The sequence below is a fragment of the Pecten maximus genome, chromosome 9, assembly GCF_902652985.1.
Source record: "Pecten maximus chromosome 9, xPecMax1.1, whole genome shotgun sequence".
Taxonomy (NCBI): domain Eukaryota; kingdom Metazoa; phylum Mollusca; class Bivalvia; order Pectinida; family Pectinidae; genus Pecten; species Pecten maximus.
In genome coordinates this window covers 17507326-17521800 of record NC_047023.1, presented here as the reverse complement: position 1 = coordinate 17521800, position 14475 = coordinate 17507326, and the positions used below count along the sequence as shown (strand labels likewise).

The following is a 14475-nucleotide window of genomic DNA, read 5'->3' as shown; positions in this document are numbered from 1 at the left end:
TGTATTACACATTTTGTGTTTGGATTTATGGGCCTCTTGTTGGGATCATGAGATTATTGGGTTATGAACCTGATAAAATTATACTGTAGTGATTCATACTTAGCACTTCAATAAGAAATTTACTCATTCCACCTTAAGTAAAAGTGATGAAGGTGAATTTGTCAAAAATAATGTCTCTTTGGTGTGTATGAAAAAGAAGTTGACCATGTTTCAGTTTGTGGGATATTTATGAAACTTACTTTAATCTTGACAGTCTAGTTAAAATGAAAATTTGGGTCTTGTTATATTAATCTATCACCAACATCTCTTAATTTGTTTCCTCAAGCTCCATCACAATACAGATGTTTTAAAACAATTTCTGTACCTTTCAGAGGTTATATTAATCTATCACCAACATCTCTTAATTTTTTTCCTCAAGCTCCATCACAATACAGATGTTTTAAAACAATTTCTGTACCTTTCAGAGGGTGTGTCCTTCCGTATCAAGGGTAAGAAAAACCGTGGCTCAGTGATGGTGAAATACAATGGTGAGTGGGGGCGTGTCTGTGGGCGGGGCTGGAGTGACAACGATGCTTCCGTCTTCTGTAAACAAATGAAATTTGTTGATGGGAAGGTTGGAAAGAGCAAGACTGAGAAAGGAGAGGGGCATGTATGGATGGATTACGTGAGCTGTACTGGAAATGAAAAGTCTTTGCTGGAGTGTAAAGTAAACTGGGACCCTGACTATGCTTCATGTTATGATGCCACAGTCCTGTGTACAGATTCTGGTAAGGATTGGTGATACACTGTTATGGTTTAACCACTATCCCTTATGATTATAAAAATGATGTTTCAAAAACAGACAACTATAATAGATTTTATCTTATAAGTTATGTATCTTTGAAATCTTAGACTTTGTCAACACTTGTGCAATTACCATATTTATGTGTATAAAAGTTTGAATAATTGAACAGGTGAAATTAATTAAAAAAATTTAAAAAAAAATTCGAAGGTTTTTTATTTGAAGTTTTCATTTTATATTTTGACTATTTCAATTTCTTTTTTAAATTTTAGTGATTTTAAAGGATTGATTCTGACAGTATATTTTGTTTGAACATTTTTATGATTTTTGTGATTTTTATTGATTTAAGGAGTTTTATGTTACAGTGCGGTTGGAGAAAGGGGATATGATCAGTCATGGCATTGTACAAGTCTACATGGATAAGATAGACAAATGGGGCGTTGTTTGTAATCATGATTGGGACCGGCCAGCAAACCTTCGTAAGAAAAGATTACTATTTATTTGTTATGTGTATAGCCTGTGAGCATTGTGTTTCATATTGATTGTTTTAAGACAAGAGTTACCCCCCTTGGTTTGTACTGCTTATTGTGATTCACACTAGGATTTCGGATCATTTTTCACAAACTACTAATAGTCGTGCTATTTGTCATTAGAAGGAGGTAAGAGAGATGACTATCAAAGGGGTGTTCATTCCTTACTTAAAAAGGAGGAATTTGTAATAAAGTTTGAATATATTTAAAGTTCTAATGATCTAAATTTAAGGGGAAATACTTACTGGGAGGCATTGTCAAGAGGCCAAAGTTTTGGGAAGCAATTTCATTATTCTTAATTTCTGTGACGTAATACTTTATGGCATGAAATGTACTGCGCTGTGAAAAAACTTTCACTGTTTTCGTGGTTGCTATGGAAGCACAAATAAAAGAGCAACAAATATTGTTGCATGTAATCTTGTTATATTATAATTATTAAATAGGCTAGCTACAAAAGTTTGTACCCACAAAATAATTTGAAAGCTCCAAACCATGGAGGTAACTACACACGAATGGTTCATGTTATACAGTAGACTAATTATGAAATGTTAAAACAAAAAATGTTGTGAGACAGGATGCTTTCTTACCAAGTATATAGAATTATGTAATACCTTATTATAACCAGTATATAATGTTCCTTAGGAGTGACTTGCCAACAATTGGGATTTGAGAATGGACTGTCTATCTGCTGTGGAGCCTATGGCTACCTTTACTCACAGAGTCTGGCTGAGAGAATCCAGTGTTATGGAAATGAAACAAAACTCCAGGATTGTAAATCCGACAATCCATACGGATCCTGTTCAGTAGACTATGCTGCTGTGGCCTGTTATAATGGGTCTTTATCCTCCAGTAAGTTATTATTTTCTTTATTTTACATTTTTAGGGTCATTCTTGAGTGTCAATGGTAGGACAGCAAACGTCAATTTCTTCAATTGAAAGAAAAGTTGGGGCTATAAACACATGCACTCATTCATTTCTTGGACAATGCAATTTATCATACTGATAACAATTTTTTGGAAAGCAAGTTTTTAATTGCATGGATAGAATAAGATATATTGTACACAGAATTTGAATTCTTTTTATGATGATGAAAATAATATTGGAATGTGTCAACTGAAGGCCATTTTGAAAGGAATTTATTTAATGGCTTGATAATATTAATTTTCCTTTATTTAGCTGTTCAAAAAAGTGAGCATTTTTACTGTGAACTTCAAATATATTTTTGTTTTTATTACAGATTACAGTCTCGGTATTCAAGGTTCTAGTAAAGCAAGGTCTAGTAATTCAGGTTCAGTGGAGCTGAAGTTCCTCAACATCAGTGGTCGTATCTGTGCTGATGACTGGGACGACAACGACGCCACTGTAGTCTGTAGAGAACTGGGATACAGCAAAGGTAATTCAGTAGTATAACCTTGGATTATATAGAGGATATTATTTTCCATTTTAGATGAGATTTGTGAAAAAAGCCATGCTAAAATGAAAATCATTCTCATACATCTCCCATAAAAAAATTGGGAAATTTACCAATAATGGATTTAATTCAAGCAGTACCATTAACTTGTAAGCTACATCAATTGCAGAGGAATTTTTTAAATAAAAAAAAATTGAGGAATTTACAAATACATGTATTGGGGAATGTATAATATATGCATATAATTGTTCATGCTCACTAAATTATACTGTATAAATTACTACTGTGATCTAGAATCTCAATTGTTTATTTAATATGCTATTTCTTTGCCATTGTTGATTCTGTTCCCTACCCAGGGTAAGAGGATAGAAAAACAGTCAGTAAATAATCAATATATAGGTATTGAGGATATGAGAAAGTCTATCCTTAAATGGAGAAATTGGGTTCAGAACATATATTATGCAAAGACAAAATCTCCATTCAAGTGCCAATTGTATAACACCTATGGTGAGGTCTATTCCAGTAAAACATTTACCCAATGGGAGGACTCCAGATTTGTCAAACAGGGACCACCAAAAGAATTTATTTTAATTCAAGCAGTACCATTTATTGAAGTAAGCTACATCTACTCCAGTACCCAGCTCTCCGACAGAATAATTAGGAGTTACTGTACCTTGGATAAAGATCTGTTGATCCTATAAAACTAGTAAAGCTTGCTTTCCTTTCACACAGGGATTGCCTACCAACACAAGGTGCTGTTTGGGAAGGGAAATCCCATCTGGGCTTCCTCTGTTAACTGTAATGGATCGGAGTACTTCCTCAAAGACTGTGCTAACTTCACCCTCGGCCAGGTCAAACAGTGCAACTCAAGGAAAGAAGCAGGAATTCTCTGCTACTCAAACCGAGGTAAAACAGTGTTCTTAAGTTTTCTGATAAAAGTATATATCATGCATGGAAGGACACTAAATACACTGTCAACATATAATAGAATAGAGGATGTTACAGACTTTCCTAATTTCGTGTATTAAGATAACTCCTGTTTGTTTGTAACATGGATCATAACCTGGAGAATTTCAATCATTTAAAAACTGAAATAGACTTGTGTCAGTTATGTGTAAATAAAAGTAAGATTAAATTTCATCTCCATGTGTACTGCATAAAGGATTTTGACATAAAATTGTTTTTAGGGTCTCGGTATTTAAATAGAAGGTCTTATCTATCTAGGGTTTGGTTATGTCTTGTTCTGGGGCCAAAAGAACAGGGACCCATAGGGGAAATAAAGTTTGGATATCAAAGGTTGAGTGTTAATATTGAATTGCTGAAATGACCAAGTGAGCAATGCAGGTCATCTAGGCCTCTTGTATGGAGTTTATATCTTAAAAAATAAACCAGATTCTAAACTTAAACTTTTTTTCCAGGTGTTAATTTCCGTATCAATGGTTCAAGGGCTGCAGGCCGTATAGAGATCTCTGTTGATGGAGTATGGGGGACGATGTGCGACCGTTACTGGGACAAAGCGGATGCCACAGCATTCTGTCGCTATTTTGGATTTGCTGCTGGATTTCCATATAATACTGACAAGTATCGTATAACAACAGGGAGGGTGTACGAACCAGACATGCACTGTAATGGGAATGAGAAATCACCCCTCGAGTGTGCTCACGAAGGCTGGAAAGTAGCAGAATCGGGCAGTTGTTGGTCACATGACAAGGACGCAGTGGTGCACTGTTATAATACAGGTAAATACTTAAGAAATGATTATGCATATATGAAGGATTCAAAAAAGCACAATGACTTTCAAAGAAAAACTAGATAAGGAGTTTAGCCCTACTTGATGATTTGTACTGAACTGGACTTATCTGTACATTATACGGCCAAAAAGAAACCACCAATATCAGTAGTAATGGTGTGCAGTATTGAAAACTTATAGAAGTTTACAATTTACAATGTAGTTACATTATATAAATCTATCATATATAAATCTATATATAGTTTTGGTGTTTGTTTCGCTATATGGGGCTGTGGTGGCCGAGTGGTTAAGGTGTCTAAACAATTTATCACTAGCCCTCCACATCTGGGTCGCGCCATGTGGGGCAGTTACCTTTTACTAACCATGCATCCTTAAATGACCTTGGCTGTAAATAGGACATTAAACAAAATAAACCAATCTAAATGTTTAACTATAAAATATAAATGCTTATGTTTTCAGTAAAACTGGACTCCGGCGTTGGTACAGATGTAAAGGATGGCCCTGTTCTGTATTACTACAACAATACATGGAACTTCATCTGTGACAAGGATTTCACTGATGTCTCGGCCCGCAAGGTCTGCCAGGAGCTTGGATTTGTAGATGGACGTGCAGTCTGCTGTTCAGCCTACATCACAGGATATCAAGAAGTCCTGGTCAACCACTCACTGACCTGTAATGGAGACGAAAACTCCATAGAGGACTGTCTGAAACCGTCGTCGTGTGGCCGCTATGACACGTATGCCTCTGTCATTTGTCTGAACCAGACCGACTATGACAACACATCTATCAGGAATGGAGGTATGCTTAAGATGGAACTCAGAATTCAGGGCTTTTGGCTTCATAGTGAAAAGTGTTTTCTGTAATTGTTCTGCTATTAGCCATGGGAGGCATTACATAAAATAAGACTCAAATTTGAGTATGGGTTTACTGCGAAACACTGATTTGTACTGAACTGCAATATTCATGATATGGGTTTGCTTATTATTAGACATTATTTTCTTGCATGAACATTTTTGTGTCTGTTAAAAGATCAAACATTTGACCCAGATCTTTAACCTCAACCAGACCTTAGACCTTAGATCAACTATTTTTCTTAGTTAAGACTTTGGTTTTATAAAAATTTCCATCAAAGCTAATACTGTAGTCCATACATGTTTTTCAGATGTTTCCTAGTTATTGAAATATACACACAAAATCAGGTAAAATTGTTAAGGATACACTTTATATTGGAATAGATGATCAATATCTAAGTATTGTTTTCTTAGTAAAAATATGTGTATTGGTATGCTGTCAATAATTAAATGATTACATACTTCCATTTTTTTTATTTCAGATATCAAAATCAAAATTGCTAAGACTGAAAATGGAGCCGTTCATCGAGGACAGATTGCTGTTCATCAGTACGGGAAAGAGGGTCGCATTATGGCCTCTCTCTGGGATGATAAAGAGGCTCGAGTTTTCTGTCGCTCAGCTGGCTTCAAATATGGATTTGCTCACCCATATGCTAAAAGTCGTTTTGAAACAGTATCACCTTTCTTCCTAAGTAGCTTTAACTGTACGGGCAATGAAAAGTCCCTGTTAGATTGCCCGTATAAAAGTCGTCATTCCATGTCTAACGGGACGAAGGAGCATATGGCTGCAGTTGTCTGTTACAATGATAGTGGTGAGTTTTGGGGATTTTCATTTTAACATATTGCCTGACTCAAAAGTTAATGCTGTTTTAATTTATAATTATGCAAAATTGAATATGCATTATGAAGCATTATGGGAATTAATTTTCATTATTATATATCTAACTCTTCCAATAACTTGTATATAACTGTGAATCCAAATTAAGTTATTTACCCACAGAGAGCTTCGAAAATCTTTATTAAATTAACAAAACAAAATTGAAAAAATAAAATACAGAGATAACAATGTCATGCTTATGAATGTCATTGTCTTTATAATATATTTGTGTGTGAAAACCCTAATTGTGATTATAAAACCTGTTAATCTGAAAGGTATAAAGTACCGAATCACTGGACCAAAGCCAGGACAAGGCCGTGTAGAGATGGCATTCAATGGCTTATGGGGCACTGTGTGTGATGCATCATGGGACAACCGCGAGGCTGCAGTATTCTGCCGTGCAATGAATTTCTCAGATGGGTATGCGGTTGGTAATGCATATTATGGGATGGGAGAAGGACCTATCTGGATCAGCCACCTACGGTGTGACGGTACCGAGGAAAATCTACATACCTGCCCACACCAGGGCTTCAGTGAGGATGTTGTCACTTCTACATCTGATTGGAAAACTTGCAGCTCACACAAAGATGATGCATCAGTATTCTGTGTAGATAAAAGTAAGTCACCATATATTAATCAATTCAAACCAGGTAATTATACTTACTAACGTCAAAATAATATTGTAATTTATCCTGTAATAAGCTCAGGAGGCCAGCCCATTAACTCTTCAGTGGGTGTTAGGCATTTAGTCTTTCTATTAAACTGTAATCAATACACGTAAGTGTAAAATGTATTTTGAATGTTACACTTAATTATACAGTGTAACCTCATTTAGTCATCATAATAGATGTTAATATCAAAATTTGAAGTATTCTATGTATTTGTACCTACAATATATTCATAGGGAAAAACTGAATCTGAATGTGAAAAATTGAAAACTTAAATTATTTGAGATTGCTTCTGAAGACAATTAATTAAAAAAGAAATTTAAATTCTTGGTTAATTTTTTTTTGCTTCAGTTCGTTTGAATCTAGGAGCCAATGCTACTATGGGAGCAGTACAGATATACAGAGATAAGAAATGGCTCCATATTTGTGACGACACATTTGACAATGATGATGCCCAGGTTGTGTGTAGGACATTAGGATATCGGGACGGAGTCTCTGTACCTGGATCATCATTCGGAAATGTGTCTGATCCCATCGGAATCTCCAATGTTAACTGTGGGGGCCGTGAAGGAAGTTTCTTTGACTGTAGTTTCATTCCAACCAAGCGCTGTCAGAAGAAAACTTATGCATCTGTTTACTGTAGCAACCAGTCCATTGTTAACACAGGTAATTAGTCTGTTTACTGTAGCAACCAGTCCATTGTTATAACACAGGTAATTAGTCCACTGTAATCAATTTCACATGCAATTAGTAATTTTTTTTAATTAGTTCAGCAGATAAGTCCAAAATAGTTTTTGCTATTTCATTGCTATCTTGATAAATGTAATTTAGATGTATTAATGAAAACTTCAAGTAAGATTAAAAAAAATGGAATGTTTGTAATTTGCAGAAAACATTTTTTACTCTCATAAAGTTTTTACAGCGTGATAGAAAAAAACTGAAATTCTGTTTGTTTTCTCTCTTTTTATCAGATTTTGAAGTGAAGATAGCCTCTGACCATGATCACAGTATTCAACATGGAGAAATTTTGGTTAAACTGAAAGGAATTTGGGGCAGTGTATGTCTGAAAGACTTCGACGAAAGGGAGGCAACCATGGTTTGTAAAAAACTAGGCTACAAAGGCGGCCAACCTTACCTTGCCAAAGCCAGTAAAACAAAATACCCAATACTTATGAGTAAACTGAAGTGCATTGGTAACGAGGCGAGTCTGGACAAATGTGACTTTTTAAGAGTGGGACAGAAAGAGAGCTGTGACTATTACAGTAACAAAGCTGGGGTGCTGTGTTACAAAGCAGAGACAGGTTAGTAGCAGCTTTCATTCAGGTAGCTATTTTTATTATGGTGGTCATCCACTAATACATCATAGTTCTTACATGTAGCCTTTGTAATGAGTTATACCAAATTCAAACTCTTTTTAAAAAGAGTAATATTGTCTCATTTTAAATAATGAAATTGTATCATTCATGAATTTCTGAATTCAACAGAATTCATCATTGATTTACTTCTGCGACTTTAATTGACAAGTATAAAACAGTATTGAATAATCTTACATCCAAAATTTCAACCAAAAATGCTCTCCACATTTGTAACCTCACCACTATTTTAATCCTGTATATGTAGGGTAAATTCATTATAGAAACAAACACAGTTGATTATACATTCCGACTGTTGCTGGAGAGAGTTTTCACTATGCATAGCAAATTTGTATTTTGATTTTACTTGAGCAAGAATGAAATGGCCCCAGAATAAAGGAAGCATTTTATACCTGTAGAATTAAGTAAGTACTGTTAAGATACAGTTTTCAGCATTTTACAATGTAAGGCAGGCATCCTGTTAAAGCTGATATAGGGTAAATATAATATAAACATAATAATGATAATATTGTTGAACTGTTGGGTAGGAATCCAGTACCGCCTGAATGGTGGCAAGGACCCAAGTCAAGGACGCGTGGAAATACAGTACGAGGGGAATTGGGGCGGTGTATGTAACTTCCTGTGGGACACACATGACGCCAACGTCCTGTGTCGTAGTATGTCATACCGTAGTGGCATAGAAGTGGCTGGTGGTCGCTACGGCCGCAGCGAAGGACCAGTCTGGTTTACACGAGTGTCTTGTACTGGCAAAGAGGACAGTCTCTTCACTTGCAGTCATTCTGGATTCAACGTCTCTGGAAAGACAGAGAGCACATACGAACGACTCTGTCGGCGTAGAGCACACGACGCAGCTGCTCAGTGCTACAACAAGGATATAGGTAAATATATATATATAAGTGTCTGATGATTATACTGATGTAATGTGTCAGATCTGAAAGGGAACACAACAGATAAGTAAGATTAAACAGGATGTTGATATACACGGGTACACAGGTTTGATGTAGTTGGAAGTTTTCACAAAAAACTGAGCATACTGATATTGAAATAAAATTAATTCCAACTAAAAATTGACAATAAAAAATATGAACAAAAAGATTTACTGGAGATTTTCACAGTTGAATCACCAAATTTCTCATTGAGAGACAAAGTACATCAGTCAGATTTAATAGTCAAAATGTCAAAAATCAAAGTTTTCAGTGCAAATGGCTATTAAACCTCCCAGTACAATATATTAGTCAGATTATACAGGATATTGATATACACAGTTTTGATGTGTTCACAGTAGAACTGCTAAAATTCTCACTCTGGGGAAACTATTAACATGTCAGATTAAGAAATATGTCAAAATACCAGGTTTGATGAAGTTTTCATAATGAATTTAACTGGCTAATTCACAGGTTTAAATTTTTCATGGTGGGACTGGCTATTATCAGTCAGATTTGACAAGATGTAAATGTACACAGGTTTCATGTATTTGGGAACTAGATTGGCTAATCTTAAAATTGTAAAATTGTTCTGTGAGGCAATGCATATTTGTCGATTAGAAAAGATAACAAAATATACACGCTCAGGTCTTGTTTATAAATTTATAAGTTTATAAAATTGTAAAAATGTTCTAACAGATGTGACGGGGATACGACTGGCTGATGGAGGGGATAATTATGGACGTGTTGAAGTATACCTTACTGGACCTGAACAGTGGGGCACAGTGTGTGACGATTACTTTGATGATAAAGATGCCACTGTCATATGTCGTCAACTTGGATTTGCCCAAGGATATGCCAAGAAAATGGCAAACTTTGGTCGTGGTGATGGACCCATTTGGATGGACAACCTTGGTTGTTTTGGAAATGAAACTAAAATCACAGACTGCAAACATAATGGATTTAATGTTGAGAACTGTAATCATGCAGAGGATGCTAGTGTTATTTGTAACGGTAAGTTTAGTGTCTCTTTAATCACTTCCAGTAAATTACAACATGGTCAAATCACAGGCTACCTTAATTTTGGTAATGAGTTTGTTTTGATAATTTGACAATGTATTATCACCTCATCAACAACCAGTGTTATTTTGAGGCAAATTCTCCTCGTAGTAGCTGGTGGCTACCTCAAAAATGTATAACAGAAAGCCTGTTTCATGCTGTTTAGAACTATTTGGGAAAAGTGTTTTGCCATAGGAAAAAACTTTTGACAGCTTCGGATGGTCCTTGATCTTGGCTTCCTATAATAAAATACAAACCATTCTATGATGGGATGAAACCATAAACCAGATTTCACCTGATGTGGCATTAATTTGACCTTTTACTCTAGCGGTCCCCATAAAATACTATATTGTTTATATAAAATAGGATTTAAGTCATAGAGATGTTAGTTATTTATGCTATATATATCATGATCACAGCAATGTTTGTTTTCCAAAAATGATTGTGTTACATATTTGTTGGTGTTATAGTGTCTGTGAAAAGTAAATATCAATGTCTAATCAGCGTGTATGTCTGTGTTTCAGGTTCTGTGACGAGTAAGCCACTTGTTTCCGTACTCTCCTCGGACGAGAACCTGGCTTTAGCCATAACAATACCTGTCATTGTCTTACTCCTTCTGTTTGTGGCGGGCCTGGGCTTCTTCTTCTATAGACAAGTCCAGCCTCGCGGGGAAATCAAGAAAGTTCTTGTAGACAATGAAACAATGGAGCCTGGATCGCAGGCAGCAGCAAGTTCATCAGCATCAGCATCGGGGGAAGGACAGGTGACATTTTCAAAACTAAAAGCCCGTTTTACAAAAGCTAAGCCATCAATACAAAATGGCAGTAAGGAGGCTAGTGCAACCCCTGTCAAGGGTATGAGTAATCCAAACTATGACAATATGCCAGATTATGCCAACATGGGTGACATTTCTATAGAGCACCAAGGAGGTGGGGAGTCGGTGATGTAGGCCCAACAACAACATATATATTACATATCCTTAGCCCGCCATGTCCAGCAGATACCTCGGTCCGTGATAGTCAGTGGTCACTGAAACAGCCATTGATCAAGGTTCCTGCAAAGGTCACCGTTCAAAGGGTCTACGACTGTAGGCCCAGTCCAAAGCTGCCTTTATATTACCAACAAGCTATGCTTGCTGTGCTTGTTCAATTACATTAATTTGAAGGAGTAATGAGAAGTATATTATATTTTTATATCTTGAAAGAAAACTTTATTTTTCATCAATTTGATAGATAACTATTCAGTGTATATTAAAGTGTCAGTTTATAAGGCTGCAATATGTGTCAATGCTGTGAAAGTTGAATCATTTATTGTATGGATCATTATAGCAGTAACAACTACTGATAGATGCTCTGTGACATGACTCACCTGTCCATTAAGATATAATACCTGTAGTCGCTTCGAAGGATTTAGGGTTACTATGTTGGAGTTTTGATGGGGCTATAGTAATGTTATTTGGTCAGGATTTGGAAGGTTTGAAGGGCCATCATTCTGTTCAAATGAAATATCTTATCCCACAATTCTACAAATCCCTACATTCCATTTTCAGAAGAATAATAGACAGGTATGGGCCTTCTTTTGAAGAACTTACAATATTGAACGTGTCCAGTCTTGGAATGCTTCATAAAATGAGGATCCAAGATTTCATACAAATTGTGCTACTAATTCTTTTACACATACTCCTCCTCCTTCCAACCAATGACTTGGGGGAGGGAATGATAATTCTGTTCATGTATAGATTACACAGTGTGAAAGGTTTAAATGTTCAATATTTTCAACATGCTTGATTTCTATTTTCACACAGGTGTTGATAGTTATGTGGTATATAACTTGGAGTGAAAGATGAATGATGAACGATTATGAATGAATTTCTGTCATTAGGATTAAATGTACATAAATTGTGGTAAAAAAATATAAAGAGCTTTTTATACTATACTTCTGTGATATTGTTGGAAGTTCAGGTTTTAATCCAACCATAGAGTAGAATGGCTCCATACATTTCCATTCTGTTTAATTACTTTATTGCAGCATTGGTTATTGTTTCTGAATATTCCGTTCACTTTTTTCCTGGTAACTAACAAAAGACCATTTCTTCTTTTTTTATAAAAAAAAATATATGTTCATGTAATAATACTTGCAAGAAATGTTCTCAGCTTGAATCATTTATGTGCCTACAAAATGTGATGGTGTAGTAAAGCTGGTGCTTACCCTAATACTGTGATCAGTAGCTTTGATTCAGTTATCAGGCCTCGGACTTGCAGAGATCCAAGAAATTTCCAAGCTTAACATGAAATTATTCTGTTCACACCAAAACTAACTTTGCATTTATGTATAATTTGTGATATTTTCTGCAGATTAAATTTTTTTTGAGTTGCACACAGTGAATTTCAATATCAGCCATGAAAGGTCAGTTTTCCTAAATAAGTATATTGTATATGCCAAACTATGCACCACTGATATTTACCTCTGCAGTGAGAACACTGGTATGTTTATTACACTAAGTGTTACACCGTAAATACCCAGTGTTAGTGTATACAAGTCAGTGAATTTACAAGTCAAGACAATTGCAAATTGACCAACACATCTGAACAAATATAGCAGAGTTGTAATTGTTCATTTTAGAATGCTGATGAAAAGTTAGCTTTTGCTTTAGTTGCAGGTACAGAATACAACGCTATATATAAACTTTTTGAGTTAGGCCTTCCAAAATGATTGTTAATAGCTTAAATGTATTTAACAATTTTAAGGAAGTTGATATAGAATTACTATGATCTTTGACATATCAAGTTAGACAGAATGTGTAAACTAATGTCTATTATAACATTTAGATTCTGCAGCTAGATGTGAGTTTAGAAAATGACTAATGCTTTGATAATGCATGGAATGTCCAAAATATTATCCTGTCTCTTGAGTAATTGGTTAGCTGCTAAATTCAATACTCTGTGTTGATATAACATTTGATGCACTTACTGTTATGTCTCTTTTGCTTTACAGTTTACAATAAATTTCAATTCAAATTTGTTATTTTTGATTAATTTCAAAACTGAATTTTTGCAATTAAATTGATTTTTCTTTATTCAAAAACAAGTTAGTAGGTCAATGAACTAAAGATATGAAAGGCATAAAATAGTAGTTACATGAAATGGAGACATCCAGACTTGCTTATGGGAGATGAAATAAAGGAGGTGTCAAAAGATACTTTTGTGGGGGCAAAGCTCATAGACAATTTATGCATTCTTTTAACATGCACTTGACACAACGAAACATTCCTTCATTAAATGTGTATGTTTTATATCATAATAAATACTTGAATACATTTCCAAATGTTTGTATTTTCTTATGGTTTGTTTCCAACAAGAGGCCCAGAAGGCCTGCATCATTCAACTGGATATTTCAGTGATTGTGGCAAAACAATTCCCTTTGGACCAAAATGACCTTGACCTTTGACCAATTGTGAATCTTTGTTTAATTCCTACCATTAAAATATTCATCAGTGTTAATATACACACTTTGGCTAATGGTCTCGATTTTTTACCTTAGTAAGTTAGTATCTGTTTTTCTTTATCTGATTCATGTAAATCGGTCAATAAATACTAATGCTTAAATCAAAGAAATTTGTGGATGGAAAGACAGACAGATGGATTAGAGGACAGACAGACAGAGTGGTTGCTAAAGGGCACTCAAATCTCTGACATGGAAGTCAGAAAAAATGCTGTTATTCCTATAAAATAAAGATTTTAAAGAATTAAATAAATTTCCCCTTTTGGGCCCCAGACCCCAACCATCCTTTTATGCAAAATCAATTTTTCTTAACCCAAGAAAGGTTCAGACCGATTTTTGACAGAATCCTGCCATTGAAACAGAAAGGTTTGAATCATTTGCACTTTTTTCCCTATTAGCCCCTCCCCTTAGTCTCCATGAAGACGCTTATACAAAATGTGTTCCCTTTCACCCAAGGATGCCTTTGACCAAATAGGATGCCTTAGACAAAATTCTTTCATTCCTACAGAAGAAGGATTTTAAAGAATTTGCTGCAAAATTGGATTCCCTCTCCCTTTGCAAAAACAAGAAGGCAACATACATGTAGCTCGCTAAGTGACATTGGTTTTTCAAAAGCAGGTCAAAGGTCATGGTCAAGTCAGCAGGTTCGCAGATGTAGTACCGATTGAAATGTCTTGTCACAAGGACATGCATGTCAAGTACCTAAGCTCCATCCTCATTAGTATTGACACAACACCGTTTGTTTTTTTTT

At 35.3% G+C, this 14475-nt stretch overlaps 1 protein-coding gene across 2 annotated transcripts in view; it reads left to right on the top strand.

Moving 5' to 3' along the window:
* Positions 1 to 13551, top strand: part of LOC117334232 (scavenger receptor cysteine-rich type 1 protein M160-like) — a 58839-nt gene extending 45288 nt beyond the window's left edge. For both annotated transcript variants that reach the window (XM_033893727.1, XM_033893728.1), the window contains 14 exons: positions 465 to 767; positions 1147 to 1260; positions 1954 to 2160; positions 2549 to 2704; positions 3455 to 3628; positions 4141 to 4461; positions 4932 to 5270; positions 5806 to 6135; positions 6476 to 6817; positions 7220 to 7534; positions 7840 to 8169; positions 8769 to 9119; positions 9864 to 10178; positions 10748 to 13551. In XM_033893727.1, the coding sequence (XP_033749618.1) occupies positions 465 to 767; positions 1147 to 1260; positions 1954 to 2160; positions 2549 to 2704; positions 3455 to 3628; positions 4141 to 4461; positions 4932 to 5270; positions 5806 to 6135; positions 6476 to 6817; positions 7220 to 7534; positions 7840 to 8169; positions 8769 to 9119; positions 9864 to 10178; positions 10748 to 11172 (4022 nt within the window). In that variant the 3' untranslated portion in view covers positions 11173 to 13551. The remainder of the gene's footprint in view (positions 1 to 464; positions 768 to 1146; positions 1261 to 1953; positions 2161 to 2548; positions 2705 to 3454; positions 3629 to 4140; positions 4462 to 4931; positions 5271 to 5805; positions 6136 to 6475; positions 6818 to 7219; positions 7535 to 7839; positions 8170 to 8768; positions 9120 to 9863; positions 10179 to 10747) is intronic.
* The last annotated feature ends 924 nt before the right edge of the window (positions 13552 to 14475 follow it).